The sequence below is a fragment of the Jatropha curcas genome, chromosome 11, assembly GCF_041381405.1.
Source record: "Jatropha curcas cultivar XTBG-Jc1 chromosome 11, XTBG_Jcur_1.0, whole genome shotgun sequence".
In the NCBI taxonomy this organism is placed as follows: domain Eukaryota; kingdom Viridiplantae; phylum Streptophyta; class Magnoliopsida; order Malpighiales; family Euphorbiaceae; genus Jatropha; species Jatropha curcas.
The window spans coordinates 5,727,108-5,752,178 of NC_143161.1; the positions used below are offsets into that span (position 1 = coordinate 5,727,108).

At 30.5% G+C, this 25,071-nt stretch overlaps 5 protein-coding genes across 9 annotated transcripts; 2 read left to right on the forward strand and 3 right to left on the reverse strand.

Annotated features, from left to right (window-relative positions):
• Positions 1-6,298: 6,298 nt before the first annotated feature.
• Positions 6,299-7,723, reverse strand: LOC105634406 (hydroxyproline-rich glycoprotein family protein). The gene has a single exon (XM_012217264.4). The coding sequence runs from the start codon at positions 7,456-7,458 to the stop codon at positions 6,463-6,465; it is 996 nt and encodes a 331-aa protein (XP_012072654.1). The 5' UTR covers positions 7,459-7,723; the 3' UTR covers positions 6,299-6,462.
• Positions 7,724-9,335: 1,612 nt separating this feature from the next.
• MED32 (mediator of RNA polymerase II transcription subunit-like protein) lies at positions 9,336-12,585 on the forward strand. Of its 3 annotated transcripts, XM_089715821.1 has the most exons (4): positions 9,336-9,672; positions 10,054-10,288; positions 11,115-11,604; positions 12,115-12,585. In XM_089715821.1, the coding sequence occupies exon 3, from the start codon at positions 11,169-11,171 to the stop codon at positions 11,598-11,600; it is 432 nt and encodes a 143-aa protein (XP_089571947.1). In that variant the 5' UTR covers positions 9,336-9,672; positions 10,054-10,288; positions 11,115-11,168; the 3' UTR covers positions 11,601-11,604; positions 12,115-12,585. The 3 variants fall into 3 exon arrangements, with proteins under 3 accessions (XP_089571947.1, XP_089571946.1, XP_089571945.1); XM_089715820.1 differs by lacking the exon at positions 10,054-10,288 and having other exon boundaries at positions 11,106-11,604; XM_089715819.1 differs by lacking the exon at positions 10,054-10,288 and having other exon boundaries at positions 9,338-9,672.
• Positions 12,586-13,565: 980 nt separating this feature from the next.
• Positions 13,566-17,544, forward strand: LEW1 (Undecaprenyl pyrophosphate synthetase family protein). Of its 3 annotated transcripts, none has more exons than XM_012214348.4 (8): positions 13,566-13,757; positions 14,052-14,103; positions 15,007-15,287; positions 15,433-15,494; positions 15,624-15,825; positions 15,922-16,024; positions 16,948-17,030; positions 17,330-17,544. In XM_012214348.4, the coding sequence occupies exons 2-8, from the start codon at positions 14,069-14,071 to the stop codon at positions 17,335-17,337; spliced, it is 774 nt and encodes a 257-aa protein (XP_012069738.1). In that variant the 5' UTR covers positions 13,566-13,757; positions 14,052-14,068; the 3' UTR covers positions 17,338-17,544. The 3 variants fall into 3 exon arrangements, with proteins under 3 accessions (XP_012069738.1, XP_012069745.1, XP_012069731.1); XM_012214355.4 differs by having other exon boundaries at positions 13,569-13,757; positions 15,017-15,287; positions 15,928-16,024; XM_012214341.4 differs by having other exon boundaries at positions 13,570-13,757; positions 15,017-15,287.
• A 182-nt stretch (positions 17,545-17,726) lies between these two features.
• CLPP6 (CLP protease proteolytic subunit 6) lies at positions 17,727-21,783 on the reverse strand. The gene is made up of 9 exons (XM_012214376.4): positions 21,513-21,783; positions 21,375-21,436; positions 21,070-21,139; positions 19,989-20,190; positions 19,807-19,872; positions 19,252-19,392; positions 18,799-18,852; positions 18,376-18,468; positions 17,727-17,950 (listed from the first exon to the last, which is right to left on the reverse strand). Exons 1-9 carry the CDS (start codon positions 21,596-21,598, stop codon positions 17,903-17,905), a joined length of 822 nt encoding a protein of 273 aa, XP_012069766.1. The 5' UTR covers positions 21,599-21,783; the 3' UTR covers positions 17,727-17,902.
• Positions 21,784-22,502: 719 nt separating this feature from the next.
• On the reverse strand, positions 22,503-24,044 carry LOC105632099 (BURP domain-containing protein BNM2A). The gene is made up of 2 exons (XM_012214399.4): positions 23,872-24,044; positions 22,503-23,594 (listed from the first exon to the last, which is right to left on the reverse strand). Exons 1-2 carry the CDS (start codon positions 23,926-23,928, stop codon positions 22,770-22,772), a joined length of 882 nt encoding a protein of 293 aa, XP_012069789.1. The 5' UTR covers positions 23,929-24,044; the 3' UTR covers positions 22,503-22,769.
• Between the last annotated feature and the right edge of the window lie 1,027 nt (positions 24,045-25,071).

Below are 25,071 nucleotides of genomic sequence, written 5' to 3' on the forward strand. Positions count from 1 at the left end.
TAAGCAAATAAATTCTCCAAATATATAAATTTAGTACGTACGTAAATATCTTTAAATTCTATTTTAATCGGTTGAATATTTTAACTCATAAAATTGTATGTATAAATAATTTAATTTATAAAATTATTTTATTAATTACTATAACTTGTAAAATTAAATCTTTACTAAATAAATTAAAATTATTTCAAGCCATATTAATTACATATCAAATCAATATTTTACATCTAAAAATTAAAAATTCTAACAAATATTATTGCTAGAGTAAAGAGTTGTATAATATATTCAAAATTTATAATTCCTTTTTTGAAAACAATAAAGAAATATAAATTTAATATATAATATATCCATCGTAAAATTTGAATTGTCACAAGTTTAAAATGTTTAATTATCCTAGTTTGATCTAAAATAGACTATTGGGATTAAAATAAGATAATATTTTTTATTTATGATTAGTTTAACTCAAATTGTTATCTTAAAAACCTTCTCCAAAAAATTGTTACCTTAAAAAACTTCTCAAAAAAATTTTTATCTTAAAAAAAAAACACCCTCATTTTTTTTTTTACCTAAACATAATAAATGTCAGTAATTCTTCTATATTTTAGACTAAAAGTTATTTTAAAATTTCAAATATTTTTTTCGTACCCAAATTTAAAGAGATATTTGAAATATCTGAGTATGATTAATTTAGTATCGAGTATCAAAAGGTTAGATAAATATGGCAACTAATACCAATTAAAATTATTCAAAATATACCTAAATTTATACATAGAATTATGTATTTTATTAGACCTACAAAATCATCCTATCCATTGTTGTAATACTTCAACTAAAGTCTTTATATAAATAGTAGAAATTAAAATATATTATGTCAACCACGTATGGTATAATTCATTTTCTCATTTATATATAAAATAAGAAATTTTAAATTCGATACATTTCAACCACAAAATTATGTAGCCCACAATATTTTTTTATCCATTGAACCTTTAATAAATAAATAAAAAATGGTACAATATATATTAGAGAGTGGCAAAGAAGATTGTATCTCATGATCTACAGAAACCCGTGGAAATGAATATTGAAACCCGTTTAGTAGTTATTAACCTGAGACCGTGAAAACATCAGTTTTTTTTAGTGTTATTTTTTTAAGTCAATTTGATTTATTTTCTTTTTACTGTTTTCTAACTTTTGTTTAACCAAAATCAATTTAATACTCACAAAATTTTGGTCATCTGGTTAGATGAGTTGGTTCTAACAAGCTACATTTTGACACTTGTATCCTTAAGGAGAACCTCGGATTGACCTAATTGACTCTTTCGTAATGTTAATGGGATAGTTTACCCAGATTTTTGTATTAAGCTGTCTTTCTTCCCCTTCTTTTTATTTGGAAATTAATAATAAAAAACCAAGTATGGTTTTCTAAAATAAGGTGAAATTTTTATTTTGTTTTAGTTCAATTTCAATTGTTGCTATAACGAAGTAAATATGGACAATGATTTTGCCCTAAGAGACAGGCAAAGGGTGTCAAAACCGTGGCCCAATACGTTGCTTCACCTTATTGTAGGCATGGCAAAAGCATTACTATTTGAACATCATAACATTTAACTTGGACCACACCTTTCACTTCTATATGATGATAGTTTTGTTTGGGTATAGTAATGGTTGGTCCGTATATATATATATATATATATATTTTTTTTTTATAACCTCGCGCGATGCGCGGATTAATATTAAATGATGAAATAATTTTTTATAATTTTGACACAAACACAACATGAAAATTAGACGGTTGACACAAATACAATACGTTTAACCCATTTAATATTATAAACAAGTTAAGTGGTTCGTGTTGACTAATATACAACTCGTGTAATCTGTTTAATATCATAAACAAGTTAAGTGTGTCGTGTTAACCCATATACAACTCCTGTAACCCACTTAATATTATAAATAGGTTAAGTGGATGTATTCACCTATACACAACTCACTTAACCTGCTTATAGTATTTTTAACTTTTAACCTATTTAATTCCAATTATATTTAAAAATAAATTTTCACATGTAAAATGCATAAATTCTTAAAGATTCTTAATTAAAATAAAAAAGTAATATAACAATAAAATTTAAATAGGTTTTAGTTAGAGTATTTATATCTAATACTAAAATTACCTCTTTACTCTTAAATAAACGAGTCACTCGTCTAACTTGTGTGTCAACCAGCAGCACTACGTGTTTATATTTGTGTCATAAATGAGTGACTCGTTTATTGACACGAACTTATTTAACCTCAACCATAACTCATCTATTTCGTGTGTTAGGCGAATCATATTCGCGTGTCGTGAACTATTTTGACACCTCTAGTATGACCTGTATCAAAAAATGCACACACACTATTAATATATTTTTCAATAGTGATAATAATTTTGAGAATTTAACTAATTATATTGAAATAATAAATTAACTATTTTTAATTTTGTGTTTATGATTTATTATAAATGATTTTTTTTGTTTAAAATATTAATATTTGTGCTTATTTAGCATAGTGTGTCATAAGCGTGTGGATTTCCTACTTTTTTAAAAATTGTCGAATCTCATACATTCTCATATCGCGTGATGAAGCGTTTTTTTAATTTATTTTTGTATCTTTCTTTATTAATGAATAATGAGATAAAATAAGAAGGGACTAAATTTTTTTGAAAAAACTTTTGTTACTTATTTTTTTTTTTTTGATATAAAGAAACATAAAATTAAATTTTCTCTACAAATTTATTTTTATAGTTTTTATTTTCCTTCTAATTTGAAGAGAAAATTATCGGAATTATTTTCTCTTATATTCCTTTCTTATTTCAAAAAAAAAAAAATTTGCTTATTAATATTAATTTAGTTTTTTTTCCTCCTATATGATATTATCTGAAAATATAATTGCTAATCCGCATGATGCGCAAGGTAATATTAAAAGATGAAATAATATTTTATGACATCATTCAAAAATAGTAAAATTATATAATAAAATGACAAATTGTATCTTATTGAGATATGCTGAAAAATTGTGATGCTAAGATATGTTTTCTTAAGTATCACGCGAAACTTTTCATAAGGTATGCAGTAGTAAAATCATGCATGGTATGACTTACATTAAAAAATGCATAGACGCTATTAATATATTTTTCAATAGTGATAATAATATTGAGAATTTAACTAATTATATTGAAATAAGAAATTAAGTATTTTTTTTATTTTATGTTTATGATTTATTATAAATGATTTATTATAAATGATTGTTTATTACAATGAATTACTTATTTAGTGTAGTGTGTTCTAGGCATATGAATGTCCTGCTTTTTAAAAATTGTCATATTCGTACATTCCCGTATCTCATATCTCATGTCCGTGCACCTAGTTCCTAGTATATGAGAATACTCGTTACACCAAACTAATCAATCAAGATTTTTTTATTATCAATAAAAATGAAGTGTTTTTTTTTTTAATTTGCTTTTGTGTCATTGAAATAAGAAATTAAGTATTTTTTGTTTTATATTTATGATCTATTATAAATAATTGTTTATTTATTTGAAATATTAATGTATTACTTATTTAGTGTACTGTGTATTAAGTGTGTGAATGTCTTATCTTTTTTAAAAATCATCGTATCTCGTACGTTGTTGTATCTCGTGTCATGTGTTTGTGTAATCTAGCCCCTAATAAATGATACTACTCTATACATCAAGCTAATCAACTAAGATTCTTTTTATTACAAATAAAAATGAAGTATTTTTTTTTCAATTTGCTTTTGGGGCATTGAAATAAGAAATTTAGTGTTTTTTTTATTTTATGTTTATTATAAATGATTGTTTATTCATTTGAAATATTAATGTATTATTTATTTAGTATCAAGTGTTTTAAGCAAGTGAATATCCTACTTTTTTTAAAATTATCATATCCCATATGTTTCGTATCTCGTGTACCGTGTTTCTGTGCAACTCAGCTCCTAGTATACGATACTACTCTATACACCAAGTTAATCAACCAAGGTTTTTTTTTTTTTTTTGTTTACTATCAATAAAAATGAAATGTTTTTAAATATTTTTGGTACCATTGAAATAAGAAATTAATTTTTTTTATTTTATGTTTATAATTTATTATAAATTATTGTTTATTTATTTAAAATATTAATATATTACTTATTTAGTGTAGTGTGTCCTAAGGACCTAAGCGGTGGATGCCCTACTTTTTTAAAAATTATCATATCCTATATGTTCAAATTTATATTTTTTAAATTGCTTATATATTGTTTATTTAATAATAACATATTGTTTATGCACGCTCTTTTTAAGCATGTGGATTACTTATTAATTATTTTGTAAAAAGAAATAAATTTATATTAAGGCTTAATAACAAAAAAAAAAAGCCTGAAGTTCGACCTTTTTATCAATTATAGCCAGTTTTTTTTTTTAACTTTATTAATCAATACCATGTACTTAGTTTTTTATATTAATTCTAGCATTCGTTTGTCTTTCATCAATTTCATACTAACGTGACAGTTATTTTTCATAAGTGTACCCTATAACATCCAATGTCAGCGCCAAGTCATATATCTATGTGTATTAAAAAAAAAAAACCTGAACTTTAAAGTTTTCATCAAATCTGGTCAGTTCTTTTAATTTTATCAATCAATACCGCGTATTTATTAATCTCTATTAAATAATTTGGTTATATTGATATTTATTCAATTAAATAGTTTATTAATTAACTACATATATTAAGTCTCTAGTGGGATTAATCAGTTAGAATTCAATTTCACTGCAGAGTTTTTTTTTTAATTTTATCTTTAAACTATTTAAAAATATTATTAATTAGTATATTTAAAAATAACATTTTTAAAAGACTCTTCATTGATATTGAATTCTAATTGATTAATATCATTATACACTTAATATATATAGTTAATTAATAAGTTATTTAATTGAATAAATATCAATACAATAAAATCATTTGATAGAGATTAATTAGTACTGACTAGATTTGATTAATCATGTTTTTAATTTATTATAAATGGTTGTTCATTTATTATCATATAAGACACCAATATAATCATTAAATTAAAAAAATTAATATTTCTTATTTTATGGCTCGAGTTATTTATATTTTAATTAAATTTTAATTTAATTTAATGCATTATCGTGAAAAAGACATTATTTAAAAATATAAAATAATTTATTTTATAATAATTATTGGTCAAATATTATTTTATTCAAGAAAAATATTTGAATATGATCACATGGCCTATGAAGAATGTTTATGATTCCAACTTCCAGTATAATAATATTCTCAGTTCTTGTCTGACTGATTAGAAAAGCAACGTATATTTTCCTTTGTCAGTTTCCATTTCACAAAAGCAAAGCGCACTCTTACTTTCTTTTTAAGTGAAAAATATATGATTATAGTTATTATACTGACTCGCAGTGGGGGAGATCTCATCTTCAGTACTAAAATTATAACTACTATTTTTTTTTTTTTTTATTCGAGCAAAATACGCTTTTCGAGAATCTAATAACTTCCCTCACTATCTAAATCAATACCTACTTAATCAAGAATCTAATAACTTCGCTCACTATCTAAATCAATACCTACTTAATCAGTAGATTTCAGAAAGCACATTAAAAGAGCATGATGAAAAAATCTTTACATTTTATACCTCTTACTTGTACCAATAAAAAAAGTATAGTTAAAATAAGAAAATTACACAGCACTAATTAAACCTTCGTATAGGCTATCTCACAACTTTTGCCTTACCACACTTTTATGGTCAAGATTAATATAAAGGATACAACAACTTTCCCAGTCGCAAAATCTTTCCATTTAAGGTATATATAATATAATAATATAAGTGCATGCATGGTTAAGAAAAGAAAAAGTAAAGTTTTTGTTATTAGATTCTAACAATCCCATAATTAGTAACTCGGGAAAAACATCAAGCACCTGGAGTTCTTAATAGATTTTTCTGATAATGAAAGCTGCTAACTAGAATCCATAAAAAGAAAACAAAATCTGTCCATTAAAGGAAAAAGAAACCAATAAATGTATGCATGTAATCTTTCATTGCATGCAAAGAATAATTTAGCTTTTTTTTTTTTTTTTAAATCATGCAAAGAAGAATGTTGTTCTCAATTATTCTTACCTATTACCTAGAAAATGAAATGAAATTGCATATTAAACAGTCAAAAAAATTGATACTAAATCAAAAGGCATGATATAGAATTTAAGATATATTAGAACATATAGCCCAAGGATCAAAAAGCTGCATAAAGATCCAAAGCAGATATTATAGAAAGCGATTAAAGGACCACTTAATTGTGCTTCATGCTCCATGAATACTAATATAGCTAATAGACTAATGGTAGAGTTACCATTCATTTTACAGAAATAACCCAAACACTTAATCAATGAATAATCTACTCACATATCAACGTTCAAAAGGGCCATCTGGGTCAAGCTGTTTGCACAATCCAAGATAAGTAAGGTAAAGAACACGATCTTTAGCCCCAGTTCGATGATTCTTGGTGTGTTTGCAGAAATACTTCAATTGTTCAAGAGTACAACAACCAAGCATCTGACCCAAAAGCAGAAACAGCCAATTAATGGATTTCTTTTTCTCAGAAATCAGTGGCTTTACACTGTTTTCTTGATCACAGTACTTGCAACTAGGCAAAACTGGTGTCATCCAAACACTCGGTGCCCTATCATGCATTGAAGCCTTATTTTCAGCAATAAATGTCCCTACTTCAACAAACTTCTCTCTCAGATTAAAACCCATCTCATACTGCTTCTCACATCTCTTACAGTGAACTGCACCAGAAATCGTTTCTATCTTCTTCGACAGCAAATACTCCATGCTATGCACCGTGGCCCGATGATTCGTCGCCCAAGGAAACGGGGGCGGAATTATTTCGCTCTTCCCTTCGCGTGGCGTCTGTGTAGTATTACGCCGAGCACGTGGAGGGCGACATTGAGGAGCAGTGGGACCCTCTTGGCGATGATGCAAAGGAGTACTAACGGTACCCGAGTAAAACGACGGCGCTTCAGGCATTTGAGGAGTTGGACCTGTGGCAAATAGAGGATGGAAAGAAGGAAACTGGTTAGGGCTAGTTGCAATAGTGGAGGTGATGGGTGGTCTTAGGGTCTCAATTTGCGGGATTTCCGGTGGTTGGTGTAATGTTGGCAATAATGATTGGGGCGGCTCAGGCGGAGTGGTGATAGAGATTTTGGGTTTAGCAGAACCAATTTGCAAAGAAAGCTTAGTAAAAGATGAATCATCATCGTCATCATCAGCTATATATTCATCAAAGTGATGGTTGGTGCGTTTTGGAATTTGATACTCTTCTTCGCCATTGTTGACGTTGTTCTTCCTTTTTGCAGGGATTTCTTTATCGTTGGCTTTCATGTCTTCTGGATTTCCCATGGAGAGAAAAAATTAGGGTTTTCAGAGAAGAAAAAACACAAAACGAATGTAGAAACTGGTATCAATGGAAATTTCAGAAAAGGGTTTAGATAGAGATGAAGAAACAGGAATTATGGTTAGAATAGAGTTCTTCTTCCTCTTTCAAATTTTGAAACGAGAAATTCTTTCTGCCCTGTACGTGGGTCTTTATCACTTCTCCATTTCGTTGTACAGTTGTACTCTGCTTCTTTGGCAATAATCCTATGTGTGCATTTGTATAGTAAATCCGTAGTTGTGGGTTTCCTTAGCTTTTTAATTTATTAGATATGAGATCTGGTGGATCTTATCGGTCCATTTTAAATGGGTTTATTCTGTAATTATGTTAAAATTACAGTCTACTTTAACTCAAGTTTATTTACAAAAAGGATGAGCTAGGCAGAGAACTAAGATTAAGCTTATAGAAATAAAAATAATCACAGACTTGACGGGATAAGGGTCTTTCTTATCACTTTAATTTTCTTATTCTCTTTCTTATTCTTTTTTCTAACAATAAAGGAAATTAAAATTTTTCCAATTAGGTCAAATAAATATTTCAATGAACTAGTAAATTAACAATATCATTATTTGAATAATTAATTTAATATATAGATGGATTCATATAAAATGTCCGGAATTCTTTTTCGATAAATTAATAAATTAATTATAAATTAATATGTTTGTTTTTATTTATGAGCAAAATTACGAATAAATGAAAATAGAATCAAACATTGGATTTGGACTAACGACGATCTACTTTAAGGAACCATTCAGTTCACCCCTTACTTAATTTTATTGAAGTGGTTATGACTAAGGACAATTGCCCAAAAAAGTCAGTGTTGGAAATAGCCAAAATTTAATGAATATAATTTTCTTAGTGGAACAATATGAAAATTTCTAAAAAAAAAAAAAAAAAAGAATTGTATTTATGACTGAATGTCTCGGTCTCATACAAAATCGATTTTCTGTTTATTATTATTTTTTTTTATTTCTAATTATATAATTCCTCCATTTAAAAAAAATTAGACTTGTATTTCTTTTTTTTTTTCATCTCAAATTATATGTCATTTTCTTCTTTCAAAGCAATATAAATATAATCCATCTTTTTTATCTAATAATATAATTTTATATGCCTTCTTATCAATAATTTTTTCATTTAATTATTTATTTAATAATAATATAGCTATAAATAAGGAAAAAATGTAAACAAAATTTATGATTATTCGAACATTTTTAATCATTTTCTTAATGTGTATGAAAATAGAAAAGCCTATATTTTTGAAATAGAGAAACTATATTATACTATAAATATAGTTATTTTTTTTAAGAGAAAAATACACATATATAAATAGAGTTAATTATATTATACATTTTATATTGTATTATTATGAATTGTCAATCATAAAATAATTAAAATGTGAAATATTCATTTATTCATTAGTTGATAAATTAAAATTTTCACTAACTAGACATTTGAATAATTAATAATTGAATGACAGTGTTTAATCTTACACGCAACATTAAACTAAATTTAATTTCTCCTGTGAATAATGCCTAAAAAAAAATATTAAATATTTTATTTATTTCAACTATTGTGGTCATGCAAAATAGCTTCAAAGCTGGTTTTGCTCGAGTGTTGCAAAACTGAAGAGGAGAAATTTTTTATTTTCTCTGGTTAATCTGACAACTATGAATATCACCATCAAGCTCGGCTTTTCGAAACAATGCAAATAAGCCCGTAGTGCGTAAAATAAATAAATAACTTTAATGAAAAATATAATACTGTTATTAAAATTTACATTTTAACTTATAATGAAATTTGTTTTTTATAATAAAAAAAAATCACGGAGAAATTCGCCCTGACCGGATCCTCGACGGGTAAACCCCGCCCGATTGCCGTCTCTTCTCTATGGTTTAGATACTAAGCCAAACCTTGGTCTGGGTTTCAGAAAACCGAACACAAAACGAGCGACAGGAAGAGAAAGTTGGTTCTTCTTCTTCTTCTTCTTCTTCTTCTTCTTCTATTTCGAAGGCACAAAGCTCGTTCTTTCAATTTCAATTCCAATTCTCATTTTTGTTCCTGTTGCTTCCGTCCGCTTTGCCTCTTGCCTTACATCCAAAGATTAAATCTGACGGCCACGACCCCACGAGCGGCCATCTCGGCAACAAATTCTGTAGCTCGCAATTCGCAGTAGCAAGGTAATTTGTTTTTCTTTTCCTTGTAAATGATTATGTGGCTCGATTCTTTGGGTGTAAATACGCGTTGTTATGATAGAACAAATGAAATGGTGGTGTGGAATTTGTGAAATTTCTTAGGGTTTTGCTATCGTTCGATTTTATTGTAAATTATCACACTGGTGTGACTATGAACAGTGACTTTTTGCATTGCCTAGTAGATAATAATTCCAATCAGCAGAACTTTTTTGCCTCAGATTTCAAAAAGATTGTTTACTTGCGTCTATGCAATTGCTTTCATGCCTTCTGATATTGTTTTTGGGTACTGACTTTTTAATCCACTGTTTTCTTCTTTTATTGATAAATGTTTTGAATGTCATATGAATAATATATTTTGTCTTTTAGATGTTGAAACCTTGTTGTAATGCATCTTGCTTGAATCTATATCTGGTGAAGTGGAAATAGAGAGAAAGAAATTGTTGGCTTGATGTAGAGAATTTTCAACTTTGGAATTGAAATTTTCACTGATGGGTGATGTAATAACCTGTGCAAGTGATTCTCGTTTGTTGTGAGTCTTCTGGACTTAAATCAGGTGACCAGGCAGATGAGGATTTGGGTAACATCTTGTCTGAGCTTGCAAGTTAAGTTCCTTGGTTTTCAAAAAGAAATTTCAGTATTGTCAATATAATTGATTATTTTGAAGGTATTGGGCATTGATTTTGATTCCCGTTTTGTCAACAGTTTTTCCAGCAACTGCAGCTATGTCTTATATATTGTATATATATACTTTTATATGTATTGTATATGTATATAGATTGGTTGAATTTAGTGGATGTTGATTATGTACATTTTTATTGACATATTTGTTTGATTATGTTTTCTATCCATTTAGTTTGAATTTTATATAGTATTTTAATGTTTTTGTTCATTTTGAGCTGAATGGATATTTATACGAGTTCAAGTAGTATATGAGTGATGCTAATCGGATTTGGCATATGTATAGGTAATGCTAGTGTAACTTTAAACCGGTAGGGCACTTTTCATAGATATCTTACCCGTTGCAATCCTACTTACGGCATTTTATTGTTCATATTTATCGATTCCCCTGTCCTTTCTTTTTGGAGCTTTTGATTGCTACTTTTAAGCCATCAATCGATACTTATGATTGTCTACAGAATCTTAAAATCCCAATTTCACTTATCAAAGTCCTTAATTTTAAGGTATCTTATAAACCAATGGTTGATTATGGTAAATGATTCTGTGAATTTCAAGATTTTGGCTTATGTTGTGGGTTTAACTTGAGAATTTATGGCTTAAAACTACAATAATTTGATTCCACAATCTGATGTTGTTTTAAATTAAACACAAATATCCAAATGGTGAATTCTGTTAATTTGTTCAATTAAGGAAATGACTTTGCCGGCTGAAACAATTTGAATATTAAACTATTATATTAGTTCATGCAGTAATTACCAAGACATAGAAGTTAGATTTGTTGAATAGAGGCACGAGTAGGTGCGATGGACAGCATCGTAGATTCCTTAAACAATGCATATCAGGAATTTATAGCTGCTGCGGCTAATGTGCTCGAGGCCAAGGAGACTGCTGGTGCCCAGAAAACGGCAGCTACAGATGCTGCATTGGAAAATTTTAAGCAGAAGTGGGAACTGTTTAGGGTTGCATGTGATCAGGCAGAGGAGTTTGTCGAATCTGTGAAGCAGAGGATAGGATCGGAGTGCTTAGTGGATGAAGCCACTGGATCTGTGACAGGGAAGTCAGGGACAACAGGCCTTCCTCCCATTAGTGCTGTTCGGTTGGAGCAGATGAGTAAAGCTGTACGATGGCTTGTTATTGAACTACAGCATGGTTCAGGAGCAGCTGGTGGTGTGGCAGGGCATGCTCACTCTTCTGCTCCCTTTGATGCTCGGTTTCCTGAAGATGCAGCTCAATGAATAGGTCTGTATTTAACTAATTATATTTTCCTGGTTTTTATCGTTTTGAACTTGCCTGACCATGCAGAATTTGTTGGGAAAAATGACAGTTAACTACTGCCAGCAGAATGAAGTTGGTCATTTCTTCCTTTATCTAATGATGTATTCACACCAAAATCTCCCTCTAGTGAACATATACTGCTAGTGCTAGCCTGTATGTTCAATTAAGTTTTACAGAACTTCAGATAAGCATCTTTAGAATCTTTGTGGCACATGAGTCGCTACATCCGAACTCTTGTAATCTTTTAATAGCATGCCTTTGATCTATCAGTACACCAGTTAATCTTACTGATGGGTTCTGCAGTATATGATAGGTCTCTAGTGCTTTAAGCCATACTCATGAAGTTATAGCAGGATAGGTGCTCATCTTTCATTCTTTAAATTGTTGCCCAATCTGCCTGTTTCTCTAATTATTTAATTGTCTTTTTATATCAAGGTTTCTGTTCTAAAATTTCTTGCTTTTTATGAAATACAGTGAAAGAATGATCACGATTCAATCAAGGTAAGCAGGTGGCTGCACATTTTTATGGATGAATCGTAATCTTCACCTTACATAATTGGAGGCTCCACATTTTTCTTGCTTCCACTTGGCTGGAAATGCCGATGACTTTACCCGAGAATTGCAGAAGGTATGGTGGAGTAAGGACCTGATGGAGAAACAGAACACCTAATGATTTTTTCTGGAGGTTGTAAATTGTTGCCATTAGCTTGGCTCTTCTCTGATATATATAATCATCTTATGAAGACAATAGTCAGTTAGGGATTTACTTTGCCCGTTAAAGATCGTTACAAAGTACCACTATTTGTTGAAAAATGTTTGTACATTTCAGGCTGCAAGTCCATTTGGAATGGGCTTAAAGGCATAAGCGCTGGTTCAGTTTCAACTCCAACATAAAACGGGATTACCTGGCCCAACCCACTTTTATTATATTGATATTATTGTTTATTGTGGATGTTCATTTGCCAATCCATGGCTTTTTTTTTTTTTTTTTTTTTTTTTTTTTTTTTTTTTAAATTTTATTTGAATGAAGCAATCAATGGGTTTGATTCTTCTGAAATCAATTAAAGTTCATTGAAATAATTATTTGGACCTGCATTTACTAGCATTACATCGGTTCGGTTAAGTTTAACTTCTTAACTAAGAAGAAAACGATTTGAAAATTTATTTTTCATACTTCTCAGTTTAAAAAGATAATTTATAATTTTATTTTCTTTTTTCACACTATGAAAAAAAAAAAAGAAATTATTATGATTAATGAATAATTTTATTATTATATTCATTTTAAATAATATATGAATAATTATTATATATTGAAATTATAAAAATCATATTGATAATAAAAAATGAAAATAATATCAAGCGAAAAATATTGATAATATAAAATGAAATATTATAAATTGCAATTAATGAGAGTGACTATAGAAAAAAAAGAAGAATGAAATTATTTAAATAATAAGATAAAAATTTAATAAATATAATAAATAATTCAAAATTAACTATAATATATATAAAAAAAAATAGAAAGACGGACTATATTATAAATGATGAATTTGTGGCGTAAATGAATTCTTCACCGCCATATACAGTTACTTTACGCAGGTGCAGACTTTCATTAAGAATGTAAGGTGCTAGGGTATAATTTTCAAAGTTTCAATGATAATATTTTATTTTCTTTCATATTTTACTCTTTTCAAATAAAAATAAATAAATTTTCTATAAAAAAAAATTAATTTTCTTTATTATATCTAGACACAAATATTAAAAAAAATTATAAATAGGAAATCGACGATTGCATTTCTAATCAAACCTCATGTAGAAAAAAAAAAAAAAAACTCTAATCAAACAAACTTGAGATATTTAAAGAAAAAAAAAATTTAAAAATGCTCTTCAGTACACCAAACAATTAAAATACTAATACTATATATAGAGACAAGCTTAGGCAGTGTGAAGAACGTTTTGTAAGGATATTTGCAGTGGTAGGTGTTAGGGAAGACTCTTTCATAGATTCTGCATTTTTACGTTCAACTTAGAAACAGAACAGAAAGAAGCATCGCCTACCTCTCTACAAAACCACACAGACGACGCCCTCGTTGGCTGAAAAAGCAAACTCTTTTCAGGTATAGAGAAAATAAAATATCTTTTCACTTTCTCTCAAAATCTCCCTTTTTGCTTTCTTTTAATTACATAAAATTTTGGTCTTTATCTGGGTTTCGCTGCTCTTCCACGTGCATCACAAAACGCCTCTTTCTGTTGTACTTATTTATATTTTGTTGTGTTCAGTTAATTATTATTATTTATCTTTGATTTTCTGTTACAATTTCCTTGCCCAGTTTGATAGAACCTTTGACAAGTTTCTTCTACTTGTTGAATGGTTTAAATTGATGGGTTTCTGTTATTTTATTTTTTGGTAGAGTCATGGATTTGAAGCATGGAATGCAGAGAGTTCACTCTTGGATTAAGCGGGTAAGTACTTGAAATGTTAGTTTTTTGGGCATATCTTTTTTTTTTTTTTAGATTATATGAATTATAATCATATGCGCTTAATTTGTGAATAGTGGAATCCTAATAGGAGGATATTTTATTGATTTTTTTGTGAAAGTAATGAAGGACTAATTAATTAAGATTGGGGTAATTGTTGAGGTTGACAATGAAAGGGTTCTAAGCTCCTTTTCCACTGAACTGATTCATTTTTGTTCCTTCTTTTGTTCAATGAGGAAAATTGGACTTATTGAATTCTTTCACTGCCATATGAGATGTAAACAAAATCAAACACACATATGAGCAGAAGATCGCTGAGGTTTGAGGACTAAGCTTGTTTGTTATGAATGAATGGAATTCTCTGTCTTCGATTCCTTGTAATTGGTCATAGTCGAACTGAATCCTAGCAAATTTGGTAGAATTTGCAAATGAACTCTTAACTTTCTAAGGCTACAATTTGATATGACTAAAAATAGTTGGCTTTGCAAATAAATAATATATCCAGTAGTTAGCACCAAGCATGAGCATTCATTTGCAAATGAAATGAATTCCTCGTTCATTTGATCAAAACACTGTGTAAGGGCTAAGACTCTACATCGCATTTGTTAATTATCAACTACAGTCATGTGCCAGACTTTTATGCATTGATCCAATATGCTGGATTGTTGGAAAATTTTTGTGTGACATTGAATGTGTAAGATTTCATTCTAGGGTCTGTAATCTCCCTCCTTCCCACCAACCTCTCCTCTTTACCCCCTTTCACTGCTTCTCTTTGAACTTCTATTTTAAGATTATAATGCAATGGATCTATATGCTTTTCTTGACCTTAATTGGATATATTATTTTTTCAAAGAAAAAAAAAAGGATATATTAATGTTCTTTCTTAAGGTTTATGCAGATTCATAATCTTGGTCTTCAAGTTCTGTGGTATTTTTTGCATCTTCTCATCACCTTATGGTACCTTAAAAGTGGTTTGTCCCAAGTGATTGAAAGCTATTTAATCTCCAGTGGACTACTAGGCCGCTACAAAACCCTTAACATTGGCAAGCTCAGGTACCTTGCAATTGTAGTAGAAAGTGAAGATGCTTATCAAATTTCTAAAGTTCTTCAACTTTTGCAATGGGTGGAAGCTATTGGTGTGAAACATGTATGTCTATATGATTCCGAAGGTAAGAATGCTGAATACCCATGAAACTTGGCAGTTGAGGACATTCTTCTACTATTGCACATGATGTTACTTTTGCTTATGCCATGAGTTTCATTCAGACCTTTCAACTGAATATAGTGTGTTTTTGAACTTCTTTTCTCTTATAGGAGTTCTTAAGAAATCCAAGCAATCCATTATAAAGAATTTGGAAAATGCAATTCTACTTGAGGTAGTATCTTTTGTCTATATGATAATATCTGTATCTTTTAGTTGAATGCCATTCATAAGCAGGATAGGTCGCCTGTTATCAATCCCAGTAGGCTCTTTCAATACACACCCCTGCCATCTGGTTTTGCAGGAAGCAATTGAAAAAGATTTGCCACTGGACCAGAATCATATGACTCTGGAATTTGTTTCTATCTCTGACGGAAAGGAAGCAATAACCAGGGCAGCTAACCTACTATTTATGAAGTACTTAAAGTTGGCTAACACTGGTGGTGCAGATCTGGAAGAACAATTCTTTACAGAAGCTCATATGGATGAGGCACTAAAAGCATTAGGTTTGTCGAACTTCTTAGATCTGGTGAATGTTTAAGAGATTGATTTCCTTTCAATTCTGAATTTTATACTTAGATTGTGAATTGATGTTCTACTAGTATCAGGTCATAGAGGGCCAGAACCTGACCTGCTATTAGTTTATGGCCCCGTGAGATGCCATCTAGGTTTCCCTGCATGGAGAATTCGATATACTGAGATAGTGTAAGTTTTCTGACTGAATTATGTGCTCCAGTTAGTTGAATGAATTTTCCCTGTGGTTCCATTTCTGTAGCAAACTCTGGGGAATGATAACTATTTCAAATTATACTGCCAGTTTTCAAGATGGGGGTGATGCTTTCATATTGTGACAAAATACTTCATGCCATTCACTCAATGACCAGAGTGAAACTTCCATATTGGTGCCTGTTTCAATTTTTCAATGAATATAAGTTTTCTTTCATGTTCCCCTATGTTTTGAGTGGTTTTAGAGAGTAAAAAACAGATGTGATCATGTGAGGAAGTACTTTCTAATAGTCAACAGAATTGCACTAATTGACAATACAAAATCAGCTCTTAAAAATTTGGATTTCATTTTATTTCTTCTTTTGTTAGGGGATTTCAATGATGATCAAAATTATTAATTTCGGCTTGCAGTCTTCATAAATTGGCTGGGCATATGAAATTATTTACTAAGATCAGATTGTGCTCCTTGGAAAGTTGCTTTAATGTGTTTCTACTTATTAACATTGTCAACTTAGGCTGATTTGTGGCAGTGATAAGGTTTAAAACTTGATAATTAGTCCTTTTTGCGAATTACATTCAAATCTAAAATTTGTATATTGGATATTCGTTTTCATATTTTGGCTCATAAACTTTGTGCATGTGCATGCTTGTGTATGTGTTTGGAGAGGGGGAGAGAGAATAAGTAGCGTGATCACTAAAGACGTATATGGTTAGTTATTGCTTCATATTGATCAAATGCTAAACTCTTTACTTGAACGCCTTCATTATTATCAAATGAGAAGAAAAAGTAGTCTTTGAGGAGCTTTCCCTTTATCTTGTATTCATATTCTGCAACTTCACTTTTATGCAATTGCAGAAGTTTTCTTTTGTTTGGCTGAATTTTGCTGTATTTTGTGTTCCAGGCATATGGGACCCCTGAAGTTCATGAGCTATGGTTCCCTTATAAAGGCCATTTACAAGTACACAATGGTGTACCAAAACTATGGTAAGTCTTTTCCTTGTTTGTGATGGCAACCCAACTAGTGATCCAACTCTCTAGCAAACTACACAAATAAAATTTATTCTCATTCCAAATGACATGCTGAAATTGAAATTGCATCAATTTATTTTCGGTTTCTTGGGTACCTGAAGATATATTTTTCAAGTTAAAGATCACATTGACTATTAGATTCAAAAGACAACTAAAAATGCTAGTTATTAATGGTTTTAGGAAGTGATGGTGGTGAACAGTAATTTCATTCTAAAAATGTTGCTCTCTATGGCTGTCTAATTGTTCCTTTACAGGTACATGAATTTTCTACCTTCAGAGATTGTTATATTGGAAACTGGTTGAAAGAGATGTTCTTGAGAGTATATTTCTCTCTGCGATTCATTCTTGTACTCTTATTATATAACATGTAATCATGCTTATTCAGCAGATAATCGATTTACTTGAGCAGATCGTTGTTGCCTAATATTCAGCTAAATTACTTATAATAAAGCCTCTCCATTGTTCTCTCTCTCCATCTCCCATAAGTGGTTTGGCATTGTGAAAATACATCTACTTTAAAAAAGCTAAAAAAATGCCTCTCAATCTTCATAATCCTTCAATCTTATAGCTCATTTGGGATCACAATGTTTCAATCCAACATTTGATGTTCATTTTTGTCCACCTCAATAATGAATAAAAAGTTAATTTGGGTTTAATTGTAAAAATCAAAATTCTTAATTATTAGTATTGGAATTTTGAAGCAAAATTATGGAAAACATATGATTACAAATACAAATCAGAATGGATGATAATCTAATCTTACAATTAAGAACAGAATGTCTATATTCCCAACAGTATCCAGTGATCTAACATGAGCAAACCCTAGTTTAGTATTCGGTTTCCAGGATACCATCGATGAGCCCAAATTCCATAGCCTGCAATAAAAATGCAGCATCATAATTAATAAGTGTTTGGTTGAGTAAAAATCTGGGATCAGAAAATTTGAATCAGCTCATGAGAAAACAGCCGCAAGATTGCACTTTCATGAAAGAGCACCAACTGCTATCAATGACTAGGCAATGACATTTTTTTTTTTTTTCCAGTTTCATCATAACGCCATTCTTTCTTGAACATCTCATTCAAATAAATATTGTGAACAACAACTAAGTTTTCTGTTTTATGAAGACTATCTGTTCTCGTTCCCCCTCTTACTCCGTTTTTCTCTTTACTGACTATAAACTCTGAGAGTGGGGATGGTGGTTGTTGGGATCAAGATTTGAACATCAATTAATCCGAGAACACTACTAATATTAAATACCAACTTCACACATACAGAAAGAAACAAGTTGAGGTAACAAACCTCTGAAGTAGATAAGAAACGATCTCTCTCAGTGTATTCTTGTACTTTCTCGAGAGGTTGGCCAGTGAATGCAGTGTACATTTTGTCAATTTTCTGCAACAAAACACTAGGAAAATAAGACCACAAAGATAAAGCATTTAATGCCAAACGATAGCACTAATCAGCTGAAAATGATAAACATATGGAGACATTTTAATCCCAAACTACTGTAGAACATGGTTCAAGGTGTTTAGTTAATAGGACCAAAAAGAATTAGGAAAAGGAAAAGAGTCATTATGTAAACTTGAAATGCCATTTTTGAAAAACAGACTGGCCGGCTGTGTTCAAAGCTTAAGATGAACTCAAGTCCTGGTTTTCAAATGATTTTCAGTTTGCTGGCAAGTCAACCAGGTTGCAATTGGGCAAAGTCAAAAAGATACTAACATGTCGAGATTGAACTGCTTCATTTACTTGGCGTCTCACATCTTCCACATGACCCTACAAGCAAGTAATATACAATTACATCAATGGCTTTTGACAAAAAAATTGACTAATTACTGTATGAAAGACTGACAAGTGATGAGGATTTCTAGATTCTCATGTACTGTATTGCTAATAGTCCAAACACCCAATATTTTAAAAGCATTAATTACAATATAAACAAATTTCAGTGACTGCAATGAAATGCTTATATTTCTAATGAATGAGATAATATCAAAATAAAAATATTATCTCATATATTGGAGACAGAAGTTACTAAATTCCAGTCTGAAATATTAAGTAATCATTATACTTCGTGCTAGAACAGCAAGAGGTATTTCTGATTTTCCAAATCTCCTTATCTTCACACAAGCAATTTTCTCTTCCACAGAGTACTAGTTTGTAAGTGAACCTTACCCCACATCCACCCTGAGGTTGATGTATCATAATACGTGCATTAGGCATCGCATACCGCATCCCCTTTTCTCCGCCAGCAAGAAGAAGAGCTCCTTGGCTTGCAGCTACTCCAAAACATACAGTGCCAACTTTTGGCTTTATCTGAGAACATTAGGATTTATTAGTGCTTGAACACATCAAACAAACAAAAGTTATACACAATGAAAATATTATGCATATGAATATGCATGAAAAGTTTCAGAACATTTTGCAGGATCAGATGCAAATTTATTAAGACCGAAGGCCATTTGCTTCAGGTATCATAATAGGCACAACTTTCATTCTTCTTTTTTTTTTTTTTTTTTTTTTTTTTTTTTTTTTTTTTTCTGAGAGATGAGATGACCTATCGCTTCAGGTGATGTTTCTCCTACAAGGGGAAATCACAGGCATATAAAAAGACTCCTAATTATATTAAAAATTACAGCTTCAGTGTTGCTAAGATGCCTATGTTTTCCACGGAATAAGAAAATAAAAAGAAAAAGAAAGATCCAGTACTAATCCAAAATTTAAAATTACCCAGGACATGCAATCATAAATTGCCAAAACAGAGTACGTGCTTCCGCCAGGGCAGTTCAGATACATCTGACAATTTCAGGACAGAGTCATAAACACAAAACTCTAATATATAGTTCCAGCAGCCCCATAAGCTGATTGCAGAAGTGGAAAACAAAAGTTGTAAGCGAAGAACATAACCACACCAGGATATCTGCATTTTCATCAACAGTTGCTAAAGTCACTAGCTGCGATATAACTCGCTGAGCCACCTGTGAATTGATTGGCTGTCCAATGAAGATTATGCGATTCCTAAATAATACAGATGACAGGTCCAAAGGTCCTCCTGGAGTCATGACTGCTGGCATGATGGGTGGATTTCCCTTTTTGGCTACAATTGTATCATAACTGTATGTAAAAAATGCTATGAACTCACAGTCCGATACCTTATTATTATCAGAAAAGCAGAAACCAAGAAAGAACTTAGGAAACATGACGCCAACCCATGATTTTTCCATGGAGAAAATGATGACAATGTTATCTTGAGACAGACTTGAGGCAGTTCCAACATTTAAAATTGAAGAAGATTTTAAATATCAATTACACAGTTCTATGTCTTGTGCAAACGCATCTAAAAAGGGGTACATATAACGAATAACACAATCAGGACTCACATGAGTGCCATGATACCATTAGGTGGCTTACCAAGTGAAATTTTAACGTCCCTTTTCAAAAGAATTCATTTTCACAACCTGTCTCCAAATTCTCTACCCAAAGATACCATTCAGATACAAGTTCTAATACAAAAATGGTACATCTTTCACATTGACACAGGGTAATTCATCCATTTAAACTAGTTAACACAATTTTGAAAAAAGGATTCTCATCTCTAAACAACAATGTCTTATTCAAAAGAAACATATTCTTTCAATCAATCAAAAGCAACAGGAGTATCCTAAAAATCTTTTTGCGGGAAACTGAAAGTTATTCCTCTTGAACGTAAGTGCATCCGAAAGAATTTTGTGTTAGCTAGTTAAAAATGCGAGTGCATGTTATAAAGGTTGTTCAAAAATGTATGATTTATCTCTGATGTAGAAATTTGCCTTTTTTTTAAGTTTCATTTCTCACAATAAAACCCTTTTTCTCCAAGTAAAAACATTGATTAAAAAAGAAAGTGTATCTGCTGGAAAACGCTACCCTGTAAGAGCCAAGGAGAAATACACAAAACAAACTAGTGAAATCTTGGAAAAATGAATACTTTAAAGTAAAAGGTGGAAGCAAATAAACCTTGGATTAGCATTACGAAAATCTTTGTCATCAATCCGTAGAGGCAACCCAAAAGATCTACTCGATAGTCCTGACCACCACAGTACAATTACACATACTAATTCAATTATACGTATGCAACCATATACTTATCTATGTATAAACAAAAGTTTTAAGTTTTAAGAGTAAACCCAGCTAAAACTTGAATTAGGGATTTGAACTATCCAGCACGAACTAATACTAATTAAACTTAAAAATGAATTGGGTCAATCATGTAGAACCCAAATAGCTTCACAATTTCATAAACTTATTCATAGAAAACTCACCGTTAGGTGAAGAATCACTGTAAGGGGAAGGCAACGAGGAAACAATAAACCTCGCTGAGTTTCTGCAAATATAAGAAAATCGATAACATTAGTTATAAAGATAGACAATTTCAATTAACCATATTTATAGATATATACCTGTGAGATAATGAAGAAATGGAGGCAGTTTTTTGGCGAGAATAGATGGAGAAGCTAACAGGAGCTGATATAGCTGATGCTACCATTTCGCTGCTTTGAATTTGGCGAGGGAGAGAGAAGGGTTGAAGACTGGAGAGCAGAGGGTTTTGGATTTTTTTTGTTCGTTTGAAGTTGAACGACAAGAAGTTCAGTATACGATCATCTCAGAGAGAGGGGATAAGATAAACGACCCCGAGCCCAGCAACGACATATCAGGATGTCGTTTTCAGTTAGATTTCCGCACAAATCTGAAATGTTTTATGTTGTTTTGCACTGCCCCACCCCCAAGAGCTATTAGGGATAATACCATATACCAATAAATACACTATTAAACGTTTCTCCAGGAAGGATCTGAGCTTCGAGGTAATCTGATGCGGCCTGTTGAAAGAAAAAGAAGTCGAATATTGATTGCATGATTATCGAACGGAGTGCGATGAAAATCAATTATATTAAATCTTTTAAATTTTCTATTAGATTGTTTTTTTTTATATAGAGATTGATTCCAGTTATGTAAAAATATAATAATTTTAATTTGTACAATTCATTTTTATTCTTTGTTCTTAATAAATGAAATATTTCTTTTATCTTTTCTAAAAAAAATTATAATCAATAATTCTAATAATATTAGAAATATATTCAGAACAACATTATAATCAATAATTTTAACAATATTAAAAATACTTGGTATGGTAGACAATCCAAACTACTCCAATTTAGCTCTATTTCGATTTGATAAAAGCTCAGTTGAACTCTTTTAATTTCATGGGAATTTTATTGAACTTTTTCAATGAGGTTGCAAAGCAACATACCATTTACTCTTATTAGTGAGAAAATTGAGGTTTTCTGAATTTTTAAGCAGTCGAACTTGTCATTTAAATTTGAATAATATTGAACAGCTCGTGGACAGGTTTGAATTATGTGAAAGTTTTTCCAACATTTAATTAGAGAAGGTAGAAAAAAAAGAAAATGCAGGTTTCATTTCTTTGATTTGACAGTTCCATAAAATATTTGAACAAAATTTTGAGCTTCAAACCCGAGCTCTAATCACATGTTATTGAAGCAATCCAAACAAATCGATGCTTAGCTGAGCTCGGCTCGACCAATTTACATCACTAACAACATATACTTAAACACAGCTAAATTCAAAAGAGATAATAATAATGTCAGAGATTGAATCTCTAATCCTATGCACTACAATACAGGTATTCGACTAGTAGATTAGTATACGACAGGCAAAGGCACCCAAACGACGTTGTCAGCTGGGAGAAAATGGCAAACTGGGGAAGTTCCAGGCTTGATATTGAGCAGACGAAACGACACATGATCTTTATCCCATTGAGATGTGTCCATATGACAAATAGCTGCAGCTTCTACTGTTTCTCCATCTTCTCCACCAACTAACATCTCAAACAGCCTATTCCCACCTTCTCTACTATGGCAATAGTAAACCACAAAAGGGTAAGGCATTACATGACATGCTACAATTCTTTCTGCCAAAATCTCCTTAGGCTCTTCTACAATGGTGTAATTTTGCAATGCTACTTTAACAACTTGGCTCTTCAGATAATTAGTAGTTAAAGCTTTGAATTTGGTATCAGATCCAAAAACTGAAACTACAAAATCAAGCATGGATTCTAAAGAAGTAGCACAGTATTTGGTCTCACCTTCAACTGGTTCAGTTTCACATTGTTTCAGAGTATATTCCATGGCTTTGGCCTGTGGAGAATCTTTGGAGAAAGAGAAAAGTTCGAGAAGATAAGAAAGTTGGGTTAAAGAGAAAGGAATTGAATTGGTTTCTTCTCTAGATAGCAAGTGAGGAGAAATTGAAGGGTGTTTTTTAGGGAAATAGATTGGAATTATCTTTCCGGGTTTTAAGTCATTTATGGTGAAGAAAACATTGAGAGAAGGGTCCATTTGATGCATTTGGTGATCAAAATGGCCATTCTTGATTAATAAATGGCTATCTTTTGAGCTTTCTTGAAATCCATTGTCCAATATTGACTGACTCATCTTCCTTGCGCTGCTACTCATGCCTCTGGAAATCTGCAGAATATAATACAACAATGGAAAAATAAGTTTTAAGAAAGAAATTTATACAAAAAAAAAAAAAAAAAAGATCTTTTTCTATTCAAAGAGAAAGAAATTACATAAATAAGCATGGATCTCTGTATTTACTGTACAAATAAATATATAGTCTTGGAGAGGAAAAACTGCAGAAAGAAGCATAGATATATGCAAATCTTGATAAAAACTTAAATGGGTGATTAACTTATAATACCATTGTTATAAAAAATCAAAGAGAAGGGAAATGATTAATTACCAGTAAAAGAAGAAGAACACAAAGGAAAATTCTCCAGGAATAAAAATAGATTGCCATTTCTGCTTGGGGGGCTTTTTTTGTTTTCCTTTTTCCTCTGCTAGCTCTTAACAATTAAAGTATTTAAGAACTGAAGGAAAAAAAAAATATAATATTGCACTTAATAAATTATATTGTGGGGTATTTTAATTGAATAAAATATATGTAAATATATGTATCTGAGACATCATCAGACTGTGTAGGAGTCAACTTGTCTGCAGATAGCACTTACAATGCACTTATATAAATATCTTTCATGAATAAGCATAATTTGGCATTTAGCCCATATTTAATACATTTATATATTTATATAAGTCAAACTTATAAAAGTATTTTTGAGAATTGATTTGTGTTAAAAAAAAGTGAAACAACTTGATTGATAAAATTAAGTTGCAGGGCTTGCAACATGGCTATGCAAATGCAACTATATGATGTATAATGAATTACTAGCTGCTTGATTAATTGTTTATCTTTTTTAATTTAAATTGTTAGACTTATATGTAATATAAATATAAATCATTTTGTTTTTTTATATTGTTGGAGGTTAAGGCTATGTTGGCAAAAAAATTTTTTATAGTGTTCGCTAATATAGGGGATAAACTAATTTTTAGAAATTATGGTAACGTTTTATAAAAAGTTAACTCATGTAACGCTATTAAACAGCTAACAGCTACCAAATTTTGCTGAATAGACACTAAATGAATTCAAAAAATAGTGTGAACTCCATGTTAGGAATAACCTTTTTGAACAATGCTAACTAATTTAAGGTAAAAACAAGATTTATCTCCTTGAATTTTTGTTAAGTTTTATTATTTTATTTGTTGATATAAAATCCTTCAATTTTTATTTTGGTAAAGATTAAATTCTAAATTAAATAAAATTAAATGATGGCTGCTGAGGCAGGAGTTGAATTTTGCAAGTTCGAGTTTACCATTTTTTATAGCTTTTATATGAAAGACTCGTCTTTAACTAGATAATAAAATTAAATTTAGACGATTGGATTAGAAGAAAATGGTATATATATACCGAGTAAATTTTACTTGTACGGTCAGATATTCGAATTGGATGACTTTATCTAAATGTCACTCTAATCCTAAATATAGAAACACACTTGCAATTAATAAAGAATCGTATGTGCATATTCAAAAATAAATATGTGAGCAT

Bases quoted from the DNA above. Each gene is read 5' to 3' on its own strand.
- LOC105634406 (XM_012217264.4), bottom strand. From the start codon at position 7,458: ATGGGAAATCCAGAAGACATGAAAGCCAACGATAAAGAAATCCCTGCA.
- MED32 (XM_089715821.1), top strand. From the start codon at position 11,169: ATGGACAGCATCGTAGATTCCTTAAACAATGCATATCAGGAATTTATA.
- LEW1 (XM_012214341.4), top strand. From the start codon at position 14,056: ATGGATTTGAAGCATGGAATGCAGAGAGTTCACTCTTGGATTAAGCGG. The intron at 14,104-15,016 runs GTAAGTACTTGA...AGGTTTATGCAG, and splicing joins TTCACTCTTGGATTAAGCGG to ATTCATAATCTTGGTCTTCA. The intron at 15,288-15,432 runs GTAAGAATGCTG...TTTCTCTTATAG, and splicing joins ATGTCTATATGATTCCGAAG to GAGTTCTTAAGAAATCCAAG.
- CLPP6 (XM_012214376.4), bottom strand. From the start codon at position 21,598: ATGGTAGCATCAGCTATATCAGCTCCTGTTAGCTTCTCCATCTATTCT. The intron at 21,140-21,374 runs GTGAGTTTTCTA...TGTGGTGGTCAG, and splicing joins CAGTGATTCTTCACCTAACG to GACTATCGAGTAGATCTTTT. The intron at 20,191-21,069 runs GTTTATTTGCTT...TTTTACATACAG, and splicing joins TTTCGTAATGCTAATCCAAG to TTATGATACAATTGTAGCCA.
- LOC105632099 (XM_012214399.4), bottom strand. From the start codon at position 23,928: ATGGCAATCTATTTTTATTCCTGGAGAATTTTCCTTTGTGTTCTTCTT. The intron at 23,595-23,871 runs GTAATTAATCAT...TATATTCTGCAG, and splicing joins GTGTTCTTCTTCTTTTACTG to ATTTCCAGAGGCATGAGTAG.